The sequence below is a fragment of the Giraffa tippelskirchi genome, chromosome 4 (genome assembly GCF_054371585.1).
Source record: "Giraffa tippelskirchi isolate mGirTip1 chromosome 4, T2T-mGirTip1v1.2.pri, whole genome shotgun sequence".
Classification (NCBI taxonomy): Eukaryota; Metazoa; Chordata; class Mammalia; order Artiodactyla; family Giraffidae; genus Giraffa; species Giraffa tippelskirchi.
Window position 1 is genome coordinate 183,156,151 of NC_137278.1, and position 18,496 is coordinate 183,174,646.

General features: G+C 38.3%; 1 protein-coding gene across 2 annotated transcripts in view; it reads left to right on the top strand.

Annotated features, from left to right (window-relative positions):
* ST8SIA1 (ST8 alpha-N-acetyl-neuraminide alpha-2,8-sialyltransferase 1) overlaps positions 1–17,830 on the top strand; it is a 171,804-nt gene extending 153,974 nt beyond the window's left edge. Inside the window, exons 5-6 of one of the 2 annotated variants that reach the window (XM_081596594.1) lie at positions 4,441–4,693; positions 16,687–17,830. In XM_081596594.1, coding sequence (XP_081452720.1) covers positions 4,441–4,693; positions 16,687–16,731 — 298 coding nt within the window. In that variant the 3' untranslated portion in view covers positions 16,732–17,830. Of the gene's footprint in view, positions 1–4,440; positions 5,980–16,686 lie in introns of those variants that run through there. The other variant, XM_081596593.1, reaches the window with a different exon arrangement.
* Positions 17,831–18,496: the final 666 nt, after the last annotated feature.

Consider the following 18,496-nt stretch of genomic DNA (forward strand, 5'->3'; position numbering starts at 1 on the left):
TCTGAGTTCTCTTTTTCTTCCATTCTGTTCCCTGACCCTCATGTTGAAGACTTCCCTTCAGCATCTTCTCATCCTGAGTAACTGTTCTTGTTTGGAGACAGGAAGCTCTGTGAGAGACTGGACTTTTTGACAGGTGGGCTTCACTCAGTTGAAGAAAAAGTGGCAAGGTGGCTTTCTCTTGGGTGAGTCTCAGATGTCATAATATATAGGTCTCTCTCTTGACCCATCAGTGTCAAGCCTGGTATAAGCCTGGCTGCCAATATTGTATGAGTTGAAAAGAAGCCTCAGTTTCCTGTAGGCTGGGCCAGCTATCATCTATGCACGCAGCCACTGCCCTTCCCTAGAGATCGACACTCCCTCCTCACTACACAGAGTGATAATTGGCCAGTTCTGGATTTTAGGGTTCAGTGCACCTGCATGTTCCTGCTGCTCCATAATCTGAATAATAACCTTGTTGATTGTTCCAAAACACCTACCTTCTCCAGGGTCTCCTGCCTTAAGGCATAGGGCACAGCTAACTTTTGGAACAATGCTTGGCAAATTAGTTTACGCTCTGCTTTTTTTATGTAAGCTTTCTGTTTTCAGAAGTACTCCAGATGTGGTAATTCACTGAAGGTTTGCTTTCTTTTTTTTTTAGAATAAATATAGATTTTTAAAAATATCTTTTCTCTCATTTCTAGAGATTTGCTGTAAGAGAGGAGAGCTGGACCTTTAATCTTCCCTGATTCTATTCAGTTTGCATCTTGACTGGCAACCTGAAGCTGAACATTTTATGAATTTCAGTTCCCTCTAATTTTCTGTTTTTGTCCATTTTCATATCAGTGGCTTCCCTGGTGGCTTCAGACAGTAAAAAAAAATCTACCTGCAATGCTGGAAACCCAGGTTTGATCTCTGGGTCGGGAGGTTCTCCTAGAGAAGGGGATGGCTATCCAATTTAGTATTCTTGCCTGGAGATTCCATGAACAGAGGAGACTGGTGGTCTATAGTTCTTGGGGTTGCAAAGTGTTGGACATGACTGAGTGACTTTCTTAATGTTTCACAGTTTCTTTCATACTTTCTTTCACACTTTCTTTTATAATGTTATCAACATTAACATTCTGTTTGTCATGTTGGCTGAAAATATTTTTTTGAGTCATTCCCTTTTTTATTTCAGTTATCTTATTTTTCATGGCAATGAAATTTCACATCTCAACATAATTTTGTCAGTATTTTTCTTTGGAAAAAGTACTTTGTAAATGATAAGATTTTGATTGTTTTCTTTAATTTTTCTTGTATTCTTTAATGTAGACTTTAAATATTTATACTATCTTAATTTTTTTTTGAAATTTTCTTGTCAAGTACAAATATGTTTCCCCTCAAATTCCCAAACTGTTAACTATTTATCTTGACATAATAAGGAGAAGGAAATGGCAACCCCCACCAGTATTCTAGCCTGGAGAATCCCATGGACAGAAGAGCCTGGCAAGTCCTAGTCCTTGGGATTGCAAAGAGTTGAACATGACTGAGTGACTAACACTTTATCTTGACATTGTCTGTTAACTAATTTAAAAAATTTCACCAACTTTCTACTACCACATATTAAATCCATTTGTCAAATGTGCTGTGTTTCTGTGCTTTGTATTTGGTTTTTCTACTACATGTCCATATTCATGATATATTAATCATTTCTATGCTTAATGATTTATTGACTGGTCAGTTTCATTTTTCTTATTTTTCAGTTGTTGTTTAATAGTTTTCCATTCATACAGTATACAGCAATTCTGAGCTATTCTGAAGAATGAGGTAGATAAAAATAATAAAATACGTAGGTTTTTTTTTAACCACACCAATAAAACTGGGAGTATAGTACATTCAAGATGTGTGTTTCTTTTCAAGGTTAAAACTCAAAGAAGGAAGACTACCTTCTTCGAGAATTATCAGTCAGCTTTAAGACAGGGAACACAAAATCAATTGCCCTGATTTTATTGGAGCTGTCTGTTATTCCCTTTAGTATGTAGTCCACTACAAAAATAAGGATAAGTTCCAACCACCAACAGAACCCTATGGAATACAAACCATTCTGTACAGCAATGAGGAGAGAATGCAAGCAAGAAAGGGAGCAAGTAGGAGTGTACTTACTGCTCTAAAATGTTGATGATGAAATGAGAGGGCTAGAGGGTAGCTCTGGGAACAGCTTGGGCATACAATGGATTTTCTTGTATTAAGTTAGAACCATGTTTAGTAGATAAAAGGGGATGATTCAATAGAGATGGAGAGAGTTTGACTGTTTTCACACCCCCACACTAGGGGGTGTGAAACAGCCTGTTTCACAGTTTATAAGAGAAACTTCTTCCTCTTAGAAATACAACAAGGACAAAATTAGAAGATGTAAAGAAAGAGATGCCAGTAGATAGGTACAGAGAGTTAGATAGCTTACGTTGATGGTGTTGATCTTCTGAATAACTGTAGCCCCTGACACCTGCATCAGAATCAGCAGGGCGGACTGGATAAAAATTCACCTCCCTGTGTGACTGTCAAAAGTTGCTAAGGCAGGCTGCTGAATCAAGGACATGAAGAAAAGTTGAGCAATTTCCCTTCCTATAGGATTGAGAGACCCACCTTTCTTGGCAGGCAGAGTTCATAACACTGATTGCAACATAAAATCCTGTGGATTTGTGTATTTAGAATTTCAGTTTCACATATTTCTGATGAGCCCTGCCAACCTGTCAGACCAGACTTTCCTCTGCTGATATGGCTCAGTTCCATTCTCCGATGCTGCTGCTTTTTTTCTTTTATAATTTCATATATTTATTATACTTGACACCTTTCCTGCATATATATATATGTCTTGACTTCTGTATACACGTGCACTACCTCATTCTCTCTGATAGCTACATAGTATTCCCTAATTTGTTTTTTTTTAATGAATTTATTTTAATTGAAGGCTAATTACTTTACAATATTGTGGTGGCTTTTCCCGTACACTGACATGAATCAGCCATGGGTGTACATGTGTCCCCCCATCCTGAACCCCCCTCCCAACTCCCCCTCCACCCCATCAGATGCTCCTTCTTTACCTGCATGTAACCTGAGACAAATGACTTCCATGTGGAAGAACAAGAAGTTGCAAGGCCCTCCTCTCACTCACTGGCTTTTTTCATTTGATCTACATCAGCAATCTCTTAACTGGTCTCCAGGCCATCAGCTTCTTCCTTCCCCAGAGTCACTAGAGTCACCTTTCTTGACAAAGACTGAGAGCTAAACAAATGATGGAATATTTGTAATCCAGGTAGTAAAGTGCTGTGCGTACCCACTTCTGTGAAGGTTCCCCATCATCACAGAGGGCAGTCCAAACAAATGAGAGACACACAAGGGTTCCTGCAACACGCCTCGTCTTCCACCACTGCCTCCGCCAGTCATCCCTGCCTCGCTCATTCCAGAGACACAGAATCTTAATCACAGGATCTTTATCATCGTTTCAGGACTCTGTGCACCCTTGCAATTGGTATCTTTTATAGTTTCATGGTTATTCTTCTTTTGTTCCCCAAAGGAAATGTATTTAAGTGCCATCCCCTCAATATAGCTCTTTTTGGAACCCACTCTCCCAAGGCAGAATTATTTTTTCATCTGTATTTCATAGTAATGTATACAACTGTCAACTGTGGTACTTAGAACATTAATGTTATTATATTATGTGCTTAATATATGATGTTATTATATTAATGTGCTCAGTTATATTTTTGTTCCTACAACTGAACTTGAATTTCTTGAGATCAAAAGTTTTTCTTCCCCAATGCCTGACACATAGGATGTCCACCATAAGTTTTAACTGAATACATTTGAATCAGAAATCCTCCTATATAATCTAAATTGAAAGAACATAGAAAAGCAGAGTTCTTTGGAGCTAGCAATATGAGCAGCTCTCAGCAACCTTGTTTAATAGAAACAAGTCTTTCTTCTTCCATTATTATTATAGTTGTAGCATTCATTGATAAAGCTTCGTACCTGTAGAATCAGAGCATTTCAGCGGGAAGAATATCTCTGAAATCGTTCTTTTGATTTGCAGATGAAGAAAAAAGTCCTGTGTTTATGTCTGCCCCACAGGTAGCATTTATCAAGTCTATTCAACAACCAACAACCTTTGTGAATTCCTGAGTATTAAATCATTTTTATATTCCAGGCAAGTAAATTCTAAAGGAGAACAGCATGGGCAATGCATTTCAGTTCAAACAGAATCTCATTAAGAAATCTTAACCTGAGTGTAAGATGTTGGGGTGGGGGAAAGCCAGGCTACTTGATGAGAGATAATTGGTAAGTTCAAGGTGGATTTTAAATCAAGAGAAGTGCTTTTTATGTTCTTTTGCAGAGACGACATGCCTATCAGGGCATCAGAAGAACTGTAGAGTGGGTATTGATGAGTTACTTTTTCCCGGGTTTAATTGAGCCTCTTCTCTTTGATAGGTTTCAGAACCTGCTGTGGTCCAGAAAGACGTTTGTGGACCACATGAAGGTCTATAACCACAGTTACATCTACATGCCTGCCTTTTCTATGAAGACGGGAACAGAGCCATCCCTCCGGGTTTATTACACACTGTCAGATGTCGGTGCCAATCAGACAGTGCTCTTTGCCAACCCCAACTTTCTGCGTAGCATTGGGAAGTTCTGGAAAAGTAGGGGAATTCACGCCAAGCGCCTGTCCACAGGACTCTTTCTGGTGAGCGCAGCCCTGGGCCTCTGTGAAGAGGTGGCCATCTATGGCTTCTGGCCCTTCTCTGTGAATATGCATGAACAGCCCATCAGCCACCACTACTATGATAATGTCTTGCCCTTTTCTGGCTTTCATGCCATGCCGGAGGAATTTCTTCAACTCTGGTATCTTCATAAAATTGGTGCACTGAGAATGCAGCTAGACCCATGTGAGGACACCTCACTCCAGCCCACTTCCTAGGGACTGTGGAAAAAGAAAGGACTGAGCCAGGGTATTTTTGTTAGGTTTTATACGTAACTTCAAAAGGAAATGATCAGGTCATTTCATGGATTTGCATGGGCCACTTGGAAAAAAATGACAACAGAAACCCAAGGGAAACTCTGCTTTTACTATTGGCTTGGAAGACAAAAAAAGAAGTGAACCATCCCATGAACTATTTGGCACATGGTGGATTTGCAACTAGTAACATGCTGATGAAATGATGTTGGTAAAGCACATTTACACGAGAAGGTACAGTTCACAAACAAGACAAAACTCTAGTTATTGAAGCTGAGGAATTAAGGTAGATTAAATGAGATGCCAGAGTAGAAGTGTTAGTGGTTATCAACCCGAACTGACTTAGTTTAAAAAAAAAGCTATCTTAATCAGACTAATATTAGAACTGTAGGTTTTTAAAAAATTCTTACTTAATTTTGCCCTATTTAAGGGCAGTGAGTAGTGATGGGGTACATTTTTAAAAAATCCCTTACTGAGTAATATGGATACAAAACGCTACAGCTGATAATTGTAATTTCTTGAACCAAGTCTTTGTTCAAGGGAGGGAGTTCCCTTCCCTTCCATTTAAAAAACTGTCAAATAAGAATTACTTCCTCCCCTTTTGTCAAGTCCACTTAGACAATGTGAAGCACTGTTGAATTTAGATTGTGTTGATTCATTGTCAGGAGAACGAGTCACTTTCCCTCCTCAGAATTTAGGGCATAAACTCAATTTTAGGTCTGCATTATGCAAGCCTATTTGCATTATTATTGTGTGTGCTCAGTCGCTCAGTTGTGTCCTACTCCCTGTGACCCCATGGACCATAGCCTGCCAGACTTCTCTGTCCATGGGATTTGGAGTGGGTTGTCATTTCCTATTTCACAGGATCTTCCTGACCCAGGGACGGAAACCCACATCTCTTGCTTATTATTTTAGTGCAAAAAACTACAAATGCAAGTGCATTATTTGTTTGCAAATTGGCATACTTGTCTTCCTAATTTAATGTTCAGAGGTGAAATAAAGCACAATGACATCAAGCTTAGTCTCTGGAATACAGACCGGAAGGTACTTCCTTTTCTTTCTGCCATGGTTAAATAGGTTCTCTCCAAGATGAAGCATATGCATGCACACATAAAAGCATGCATAGACTCATGTACACTCATACACACACTCAGACAAAGCTCATTCCTGTGCAGCTATGAAAGCGGAACCCATATGACCTGGGATAGCAGAAATCTGTAACTGGTGTTGGAGAGCTATGAATGCATTATTACTACCTACCACACCTTGCTGCGAGACAAACCAGCTTACTGGTTGCTGCTCTAATGCTCGTACCAGCATGAGATGTGAGTCTTACCCCCAAATCACTCCAAATGAACAGAACTGTTTTAGTGTATGTGACTCCCCCCCACCAACATCTCATGAGTAAATCCTGTGTTACAAATGGTCATCAACACATGGTTCACACCAGTAAAGGGATGTGAGTTAGTAGTTGTTGATTCCTTTAGTAACAGGTAGGACAGCTTAGAAGGCTTGTTACCTCAGCTTTGACACACTGCGCACTCTGTTGACAGATTACAGGCAGCCAGATGTGTTTACATACAGAGAAAGGTAAAAGAAACCTCACATGGTCTTTGTGTTTGGCAGTGTCTTAATCTAAAAGGAGACAGTACATATCACTAACTTGATTCTTTTAAGTATCACCAAAATGTAGGTAAACTGTACCCAAAAGTTCAGCTTCATTTTCTGTGGGAAAGACTTAGTATACAATGTAGACTAAACCAGGTGGCAGTTTTGGGTGGGTTCATTTAAATAATACCAAGCTAACAAAGCCCTTGGAAAAATTCTACATCACTGGGATGTGGTGGTGCTCAGTCGCTCAGTCGTGTCCGACTCCTTGCAACCCCATGGACTGTAGGCCACCAGGCTTCTCTGTTCATGGACTTTTCCAGAAAAGAATACTGAAGTGGGTTGCCATTTCCTACTCCAGGGGATCTTCCTGTCTAGGCAATTTCTAAATAAGATTGAATATTGAGATTATTATAGAGATCAACAGTTGAAATATGACTGGTGACATAACACAGATTCTATTGATACTTAGAAAGTTAAGAATTTAAGAGTATTGATTCTGTGCAGATCCAATTTGCTCTTTTGATCCTATTTGGCAGCAAAAATGTAATGAGAATGTGCTATGAGTGAGTTGCATTAAATATGCACTGTATGTGCAATCCTGAATATATTTCCTCTTTTGAGCTATTATTATTATTTAATAACTACCTGAAAAGGAATGCATTTTTACCTATACATTTCATCAAAATATAAAAGGCCTAACAAAAAGCACACATAAAAGTTAATAAAATAGATATCACTCAAATTAGTGCTTTAATTGTTGACAGTGTTAAAATCAATAATTAATGAACTCCATTGAACTCATGTGTCTTGGCTCCATTGAAGATGTCTTCTGGAAATTTTGCATTTTGTAATTCCTGGGCTAGGTTTGTGCAAGAGATTTGTACAGTGGTTAGTTGTACATTTGGGGCTTCTGAAAGGCAAGCAAATGGATAGAGTATGATTAGATCACAGCTTCTTAACTGGGGTGATTCTCCTCCCCTGTCTGGTGACATTTGCCAGTGTCTGCAGACTTTTTTGTGGGATCTTATTTTCCCCACCAGAGATGCAACCCAGGCCCTTGGCAGTGAAAGCTCAGAGTCCTGACCACTGGATCACCAGGGAATTCTTAGGAGACATTTTTGATGGTCATGGTTTGGAAGGTGCTGCCAGCATCTAGTGAATAGAGTCCAGGGGTCCTACTAAAGATCTACAATGCACAGAGCAGCCCCCCAACAAAGAATTACCCACGTGAAAATCCCAGTAGTGCCAAGGTTGAGAAACCCCACATTAGACCAAACTGATATTTTGATTATTCCATATTGTCTTCACTTACATGCTCATGTCATTCAAAGTATGACTACAATTTAATGAGAATGTTTTCTCCTAGTAAATTACAGTTTGGCATTATTTTATAGTGATAGTTCACAAGTATGCCATACATATTTCCTTTTCTGTGGTTAGATAGATATATTTCAATCTAGGAGTTGTGAGTGTGTGTGCTTATGTGTGTGTACATGTGCTTATAGCATAAAGTTAGTATATCCATCCTTACTGGAATGTATGTGTTCCTAAGTGAGGATCTTTCTAGAATTATCTTGCACAGTACTCTGGCATACTCTATTACTCTTAAGTTAAATTCTAATCTCCCATTATTTTATTTTTTTGAAATTGAGACCTTCAGAATTGGGCCTCATTATTTGCCAAATTTGGTTGATTACATTTTAATGTTACTGACCCTTAAGATTCAGCTCAGAAGAGATTTGGGTTGCAGTAGACACATTTCATAAGAAAATATTTCATCACTTTTGATGCACCTGCAAGGAGAAGGCATCATCCTCTAACATATTAGTCTAATTTTTAAGTTATATTTTAGTGGCAAAAATTAGGTTGCTCCATGGGGATAAATGAGGGAGTGAAGAGACTGAAAATGAGTACCTGATGTGAATTTTAATTTTTATTAGCTACAACTGGAGAACTGCACTGATGTTATGGATCATGAGCAAGAAAGACTTCTGTTTGATTTTAGTTAGACTTTGGTCAAATTAAGATGCCTGAAAGATTAAGTCTTTCATAAGAAAGTAATTTTTTATATAAAAGATTTTTTATGGAAGAAGACACTGGACACATGCTTTCTATAGAGTATTTGTCGGACAGTTTATACAACATTGTGCATCTAAATTGAAAGTAACACAAGAAGTTAAGGAGTTCTTCCTGGATTTTGCTTCTGTATAGTTCACTTTTACCTATTTTAACAAGGGCAAATGATCCAAAATGATACAGAGATCCATAGTGACAGATGTTCAAACAGTACTCTGTGTTCGACTCTGTGAGGTTTTATGCCCTTTTCTGGACCAAAAACCTTGTTTAGGTTAAATATAACTTGTACCTGAAGCAATGGGCAACCTGGATTAAAAATCTATATGGAAAATAACTGGGGAAATCCTAGGATTCTGAATTTGCCAAAAATATTCTGAGATTAGTCCAAAGCTTTACAAGAGTGTTAGTGATAATTTTGAATAGAAATAATAACCCGTAACATTGTCAGCAACTCAGGTAGGTTTGTCATTTTATTATATATCACCTCCTGTTTCTCAGTTTGGAAAATCAGTCACCTAGGGTTTTCATTTCTATGTTTAAAAATACTGATTGTATGAAAATTTTAACTGATAAACCGTTGTTAGGAGGGACCTAAAGAGGAAAAAAAGTCACAGTACGCTGAAAACTTGAGGAAATGCTTATTGGGTTGTATAAAAACTTTCCAACCAAAATCAGGTGATATATGGTCTCTGTCTGTAGAGTTTCAAAGATCAAACTCTAAGAGGACTTTTATGGGAGCTTTAGGAAGAACATGTGGAGGAATAAGGTTTGAGAACAATACTGTGCTTTTTATTTCTTCATTTTCCCAGTGTAGAGGTCTCCTCTGAGATGATCTGATTTTGATGGGCACACATCAGGGATAGACATGGGCAGACAATACCAAGGCACCTGCAATGTTGGTCAAGCCTCTTACAAAATGAACAGTGTGTGTGTGTGTGTGTGTGTGTGTGTGTGTGTTAGTCACTCAGTTGTGTCTGATTCTTTGCGACCCCATGGACTATAGGCCGCCAGGCTCCTCTGTCCATGGGATTCTCCAGGCAAGAATACTGGAGTGGGTTGCCATGCCCTTCTCCAGGGGATCTTCCCGACCCAGGGATCGAACCCAGGTCTCCTGCATGGCAGTCAGATTCTTTACCCTTTGAGCCACCAGGGAAGCCCCAAATGAACAGTAACTACAACTAAATATGACTAGCAGTTTAGGCAACTTCAGTGAACAGCATGCTGGGGTGAAGAAGAGGCAAATGGAAAGGAAGAAAAACCCAGTCCCCAAGCTTTCCACGTACAAAGGGTCAGAGAAGTCTCTGCACTTGGCCTTGGCCTTGGCCTTCCAGCACTCTCTATCTCTGTCTGCTACCATGGAAGATCTCCTAGCTTTGAGGTCGAGCTAGTAGTCTTGTGACTAGAGAGTTGGTGTGAAAATTTGCTGAGAAGCTTAAAATTTTACACTGCCTTAAACATTTCTTTTTTTTGACTTATACTTGTGCTCTCTAAATTTGGGTGTCCCGTGACAGAATTCTGGTCATCTTGATCTAATTATGGCCCTGCCAGCGTTTATTAAAAATGAAACTTTTTCCCCCCACTCTGATGCATTTTTTCTGAGTTCTCGAAGCTGGGAAAATATTAAGTATTCTACTAGTTCTTCAGTAGCCTGGAGAAAGCTCTGGAGAGGCATGCAAAGGCCTAGACTGCCTGTTTATAAATTCCTAAATAAGAAGCCACTGTATTTAGGTTGAACACCGTAAAATTTCTATTTTGTAAGAGAAAGGAAATTTATGTGAATCTCCAATTGTGTTGGCCATTTTTTTTTCCTATCATAAGAAAATGGATACTACTGACTTTACTGCCAGCCTAGGCCTATCTGAATTTTTTACCTGAAATAAATACATGAGTGGAAAACTCATTCAAACATAACACAAAAATTCCGCTTGTTGTTGCAATAAGAAAAAAATATGTGCTTCCATTTCCTTCTGATTTTCTGGTGCCAGCATTTCTGAGTTCTTCTGCTCTAATAGTTAAGGAGTAAATAACATTATAAATTGACTTATAATACTTGAGATCACTTGTACAATAGCCAAAGCCCAGAACTATAAATTCTAAAGCACAAAAGAGGAATTATATTTTGGCTATAGTCACTCATTTACCTACCTCCTGTATTCATATTGATCTCTACATTGTGCTAAAATTCTTTCTGATTTGCTTTCTTGTTGAAGCTATGAAATATAATAATAACGTGCAACTATACCTGGAAGTTTTATAGAATACTGTCTAAATGTATTGATCATGTCTCTTTCTGCTTCTATATAATTAGATTTTCTCCAGTTATTTGTCATTTTAAAAGCTCATGTTTCACATGATACAAATAAACATCTAAGAGATGTGATTTTATCCAGGGCAGAGAAAATTAGGAGATAGATATGTCTGTTTTTCTCTCTACCATATGAGAAATGGAGAATTATCATTAAAAAAGGAAGTTTAATGAAAATGATAGAACAAAAATCAGGGCTTTAATTGAGAGGGACCACTGGGAGGAATCTTTATTTTTTTAATCAAAGTACATTTGCTTACAATGTTGTGTTAGTTTCTACTGTACAGCAAAATGAATCAACTATACATGTACATATATCCCCCCGTTTTGGATTTCTGTCCCATTTAGGTCACCGTGGAGGATTGGGTAGATAGAGTTCCCTAAGCTATACAGTAGGTTCTCATTAGTTACCTATTTTATACACAGTGTATGTATGTCAGTGGGAGGGATCTTAGTGTGCAGTGAAGACCTTGTTGTCAGCCCCAAGAACCTTTTCAAAACATTTTAAAAGAAATACATTGTCATGCAACTGTTATTTCTAATGCTGGAAACATGCTAGAGGAAGCAGCGTGAGACTGTGCAACGCTTGGGGAAAAAAGCACTGCTTTTTTTAGGTACCTTTTTACCTACTTGTCTAAACTCGACCCCACTTCCTGTCCTCTCCACGTTGGGTTTTCCTTGGTGTTTGAGCCTGAATATGCAAACACTCCCATTCTCACACCCCTTGTCCATCTCTACCTTGATGCATACTCGCGAAATAAGATGATTTTGATCTTTTGTCATGATGAGGCAGCAATATAGTAGCAAGTGTCACCTTGAACTTGACCCTTTGAAACATGATCACCATGTGCTATGCATAAAGTTAGCTTTAGTTACTGCTCCCACAATTATACCTCAGTAAAAGGCTTTTATATTCATTATCACTTAGGCAGACTAGATGTGTTTTCTCTCCTATGTGCTAATGTAAACACACGCATACACACACCCCTTACATTAGTTAGGCCCATTGAAAGAGAAAGATGGCTGACCTGGTTGGGGGTGGCAGAGGGTGCCTTAACTTTTTCTGGCTTGGCTCCCACTTCCTTGTGTATTTCCTTCATGTACCCCTGTCACTCTAGAGGTGTAACCATGTCTGTTCCAAGTTGTATCTTTATCATCAGCAGGAACTCTTACAAGTGTAGTGAATGTGACTATTTTATATAAATGCACAATAGTATCTAGGCCTTGGAGACGTCTGATAACAGTATGTAAATATCCTTTGTTGAAGTAGTAGAACCTTCTCATAGGGAATGCCTTAGGTAATAGCAGCAGAAGGACACGGACTAAAAATGCTTGTTTTTTCAGCAAATTCTAGCATTCGTGGAAGCAAGAAAACAATTTTTTCCTGTTTCCCATTTATTCTTTAGCACCAATCCACTGGGCTTTCTCATTGAAAGATTTCTAGAGACATCTCTTTCATAATGTATATTGTTGTTGTTTAGTCACTAAGTTGTGTCAGACTCTTTGTGACCCCATGGAATGTAGCTTGCCAGGCTCCTCTATCCATGAGATTTTCCAGGCAAATATACTGGAGTGGGTAGCTATTTCCTTCTCCAGGGGATCGTCCTTACCCAGGGATGGAATGCGTTTCTCCTGCATTGGCAGGAGAATTCATTACCACTTAGCCACCAGGGAAGCCCTCATAATAATGTGTATAGGATTCACAATTGGTGATGACTGATGACCACTGGGGTGCATCAGAGACACTAAAAACGGGTGAGAACAGACAACGCTGAAGCTCCACCAAACAGCAGAGCTCCACTGAAGAGCTTGCCTAGGGGCTTCCTTGGTGGTCCAGTGGTTAAGAATCTGCACCTCCACAGCAGAGGGCATGGGTTCCATCCCTGGTCCGGGAATTAAGATCTCTCCTGCCAAGCGGCACAGCCCAAAAATTAAAAGGAAAATTAAAAAGGAAAAAAGAAAAAGCTTGCCTACATTTTTAAAAGTCTGGAGCATGACTAGAACTTTAGTTACCATACAACATAGTTGGTCTCAAAAGCTTTGAGAAAGAAAGTTTTTCTTTAACTTGATGATTGAACATTATATATTATTCCACATGTATGAAGACTATTTTTCAAGAGTAAATTTGCAGAGACTAGAGCTCAGAAAAAAATAGAAAAATTCAAATAGACTTTCTCATGCAGTGTAGTCTGACTCCAAGTCGATAGATGCAGTAATTCTGGAAAAGATGTTAGATTAGACCATAAAATTGAAATCAGTTTTGAACTGTATGTGAAATTACTTCTTCCTAATAAAGCCAAACTCCACTGGCAGTAGGTATGGGGAAAATCAGTGCTCTTCATTTCTTTTTTTTTTTTTTAGTTTCATAGAAAATGTAGCAGGTAAAAAAAAAACTTTAATTGGTACTTTTTATAGTATGACTTGAAAAAAACAGTATCTCTGTTGGTTCTGCTGAGTTGTTCTTTCCACAGAATTTAAATGCAATGTCATAGGAGGAGGTTTGCTGTTAAAACATGTCTTTTTCTTTGCTGTGTTCATTGTAATTATGGCTGGTACTGAGAAGTTTCAGTAAGTTTCAATTTCTCTACCTCCCTTACTTGGAGAAATTTTGGAAATGTACTCTGTGAATAAAATGTTTTTTTATATAGCTTGTGAAGTCTTTTTATTTCCCAGAAGCATTTGGGTAATTCTATTTTCTTTTCTTCCTTTATTTTTGTATGCATATCAGCTACACTGCTTTTTTTTCCTTCTGGGTGCAAAAAATGCTATTTAGTGAGAAAATTACTTTAGAAATACAGAATTATAAATGCTGTGTCTAGGATACAAGGACATTATTCATACTTCTTATGCAGGTGAAAGTTGCTATCTACTGAGCAACGTAAAGGAGAAATAAAATTGAGCATTTATTTAACATGGTATATGTACATGAGCCTACTTTTTCCGGGGATAACATTTTTCCTTAATGCAATAATTCAGTATCAGTATGTGTGTCTTTGCAATACATTAAAAAATTTCCAACAAGGTTCAAAATATTTCAATTCAGTGACTTGGACAAGCCTAAGTGTGCCTTCTTGCCTGAATTATTTAGATAACTGCTTCAAACTCCCGTTTTCGCTTGAGCTCTGGTGGCCCCGTTCTGCCACTTTTTCAAGAGGGAGAGATATCAGGAAAAATGACCTTGGTCCATCCATTACCATACACTTCGCCTCAGAAATGACCAGGTGCTTTGTGCAGTTCTCCTTATTAATTCTCTGACTTCATTCTCATATAACAGCTTGTTGGACTGTAGCTATTTTAGGAAAGGACATTCTATTACCTAATGTTAAATCTTCATGAGGTTTAGCTGAATCATTTGGGAGAAAAGGACAGAGCTCCAGCATAAATGTGGGTTACTCTAATCTATTCTCAGATCACACGAGAAAAATAGATCTTGCTTGTTTTCACCAACTACCATTAAGTAAAAAAATCTAGGTATTACTGAATCCTGCTGTTCTACATTATTTTGATTTAAGCTTTCAAAAGCAGATATTAAGAGTCCAAAGGTATTAATTACTCAAGAATTCCTAAACCGAAGTGGAGGGTAATTACATGTCACAGACTGTATTTTTGCCTGAAAAATTATTATTTGGATATACAGTTAGATTCTTGATGATAAAGGTCTAAACACATAGGATGATTGAATTAAATCTTGTGAAGTTCATTGTGAGTGATCAGGAAACCATGGAATGAAATTGAGGCCATATCTCCTTATGCTTAATGCGTGATTCTGAGACATATTAACTAGTTTCTAGGATTTGGAAAATATGGGAAAACAAATCCTTTGTTAACTCTTTTATATGGATAGAAAGTTAATTTCTGTCCTCCACAAGAGTCATGGTTTCCAGGCATGAATTAAAAAATCAGCCTCAATATTTGGAAACTTTTTCATCATAAACAATGAAATCAAAAATTATGTTACAAAACAATCAAGAGTTTATTGGTCTCAAGATATCCTTCGATCAAGAGGATTCTGACCTTTGTGTGTGGAGGAAGAGGGCACAGTAAGAATGGAGTATGAGTGTTCCTTTGGTGAGTCTGCTGTAATTAACATCACACCAGGTGAATTACTGATGTGTTTGGAAATGGTTTTATATTGGCCTATGCTGTTACTGCTTGGACACCCAGCAGTGGTGAAAGTCAGGTTATTGATTGTATGCACAATCTCCATACCTGTTACTAAAAGAACTTTGTATATAGAAGACTATCAAGAACTGAGAAAAGAGATTCATGGTATCTGTGCAACATACTGTTTTGTCTCGATCTCTTATAAAGGTTAAGACTGAGATGGGGGCAGTTAGTGCCTTAAAAGGTCAAGAGTGGTTTCAGTGCTTTCCATCATGGAGATGCAGCAATTTGTTCTCGCTGAAGTAGACATTTATTCTGGATTTGTCTTTACTGTCCTCAGTGCTCCTGCCATCACCACCATCTATCTATGGCTTATATACATCACTATCTACAGAACGACTTACGTACCATATTGGTATATATAACACACAGCGTCCTTTTGACCATAGACATATTTTACGGTAACTGCAGCAGCAAAATTAAAAGACACTTACTCCTTGGAAGAATAGCTATGACAAAGCTAGACAATATATTAAAAAGCAGAGACCTTACTTTCTCGACAAAGGTCCGTATAGTCAAAGCTATGGTTTTTCCAGTAGTCAGGTATGGATGTGAGAGTTGGACTATGAAGAAGGCTGAGCGCCAAAGAATTGATGCTTTCGAACTGTGGTGCTGGAGAAGACTCTCTTGAGAGTCTCTTGGACAGCAAAGAGATTAAACCAGTCAATCCTAAAGGAAATTAACCCTGAATATTCATTGGAAGGATTGATGCTGAAGTTGAAGCTCCAATACTTTGGGCACCTGATATGAAGAACCGAGTCATTAGGAGAGACCTGGTTGCTGGGAAGGATTGAAGCCAGGAGGAGAAGGGGATGACAGAGGATGAGATGGTTGGATGGCATCACTGACTCAATGGACATGAGTTTGAGCAAGTTCTGGGAGATAGTGAAGGACAGGGAAGCCTGGCATGCTGCAATTCATGGGGTCTCAGAGTCAGACACAACTTAGTGACTGAATAACAACAATATTTTACAGCAAAAGAAGTGCAGAAAGGAGCTTATGTCTATGGAATTAACAAGTATTACTCTTGATCACGGGCTTCCCAGGTGGCTCTAGTGGTAAAGAACCTGGCTGCAATGCATTAGACATAAATGTGGGTTCAGTCTCTGGGTTGGGAAGATTCCCTGAAGAAGGGCACTGCAACTCACTCCAGTATTCTTGCATGGAAAATTCCATGGACAGGGGAGACTGGCGTGCTGTAGTCCATGGAGTTGCAAAGAGATGGACATCACTGGGCAACTGAACAACAACAACATGCTTGTATTACCGTTTAATTCAGAATATTTTCTAATTACCTTGTGATTCTTCTTTAGTTCATGGGTTTTAGACATACACATTTCAATTTCCAAATATATGAAATGTTTACTTGTATGTTTTTGCTATCTCTTTCTTATTTAATTCTCTCATGATCAGGAAATATGCTATGCATGATTTAAATTTTTTGATGTTTATTGAATCTGGTTTTATAGCCCAGCTTGCATGAGCACAGTTGTTGGCAGGAGTGTACTAAAACTGTTTACTAGGTCAAGTGTATCCTTACTCACACTTTACCTATTTGCTCTTTCAGTTACAGAAAAAAGAAGTGTTAAAGTTTCCAAGTGTATCCCATTAATTTTTAGTTCTGTAAAACTTATCCTTATATACTTTGCAATTCTGTTGTAAACTACATACACTGAGGAATCTGACTCCAGGCCAAACAATCGTCTGATCCTTTATGCCCCAACCGTAGGTAATTCAAGGCCTTGCCTGGCAGTCCTCATGAGGAGAAACTGTTCCGGCCTCACCAGGTTTATCCAGAGCCAATGCACTGATTTTCTGGAGTCCCTTGGAGAGCAAGAAGACCAAACCAGTCAAGCCTAAAGGAAATCAACCCTGAATATTCACTGGAAGGACTGATGCTGAAGCTGAAGCTCCAATACTTTTGCCACCTTATGTGAAGAGCTGACTCATTAGGAAAGACCCTGATGCTGGGAAAGATTGAAGGCAGGAGGAGAAGGGGATGACAGAGGACGAGATGGTCAGATGGCATTAGCGACTCAATGGACTTGAGTTTGAGCAAGCTCCTGGAGATGGTGAAGGACAGGGAAGCCTGTCATGCTGAAGTCCATGGGGCTGCAAAGAGTTGGACGCAACTGAGCGACTGAACAACAACAATGTCACTTTACTCTATATCTCCTGTCCTTTTATTGATATTTTTGTGTGTTTTGAAATAAGTGTTTATGTCCCCCCCAAATTCAAACATTGAAATTCTATCCCACAATGTGATGGTATTAGGATGTAAGGCTTTTGATTTAGGGCTTGAATTAGGATTCACTGAGGTCATGAGGGTGAAGTCCTCATAAATGAAATTAGTGTACATAGGAGAACCACCAAAGAATTTGCTTCCTTTCTCTGCTCTTTATCATTTGAGGACACAACTAGAAATCAGAAATTTGAAACCTCAAAGTGAGGCCTCACAAGAACGTGATCATGCTGGCATCCTTATCTGAGACTTTTAGCTTAGAGAAATATGAGAAATAAACTGTTGTTTATAAGCCACCCAGTTGTAGTACTTTGTTTTAGCTGCTCAGACTGACATGAAGACAATATGTGTATTTTTACCATGTATTTTATGCAATACAATTACAAAACCTTGCAATGCAATATTGTTGTTTCATTTTGTCTTTCAAAGAAATTGGCATATTAAAATATACTTTGCATTTTTACCCCCATTTACTAATTTCGTGCTTTATCATTCTTCCTGTAGAACTGGTATCATTTCTCACATCTTGACGAAAATTTCTTTAGCTTTTCTAATAGTACTGGCAGTAAAATCTCTCAGCTTTTGTTTTATCTGAAAATGTCTGTAGTTCATCTTCATTTTTGAAATATGTTTCACTGGATGTAGAAAGATAGCTTATTAGTTTTTAACATTGAAAATATGTTACTCCATTGTCTTCTAGTTTACTTTGTGTTTGATGAGGATTTTGCTAACATTATTGTCATATTATGTGTGATTTTAGCTTCTTTTTCACCTTTTTCACCTAGCTTCTTTTAGAATATTTTTATCTTTGTGCTTCAGCACCATGACAGAGATTTTACATTTGAATTTAACAACAACAAATTCTCCAGTTCTAGATATCACCAGAATGTGCTAACTATGTAAGTTGTTATATTTTTCAGGCCCAATTTAACTAACCTTTTCACATCAAGAAGGTTGTTGTTAGTAGTTTAGTAGGACAGGAAGTGTCAGGCCAAGTAAATTGTTGTTGCACCTGAGGACTTTTCCAGTCCTCTTTGCTCTGATTAATAGCTTGACAGGCTTATTATTGCTATTGTTATTTAATAGACAAGCTACCTAAGGTCTCTGTGGGAGATGAATATTACAGTTCATCTTA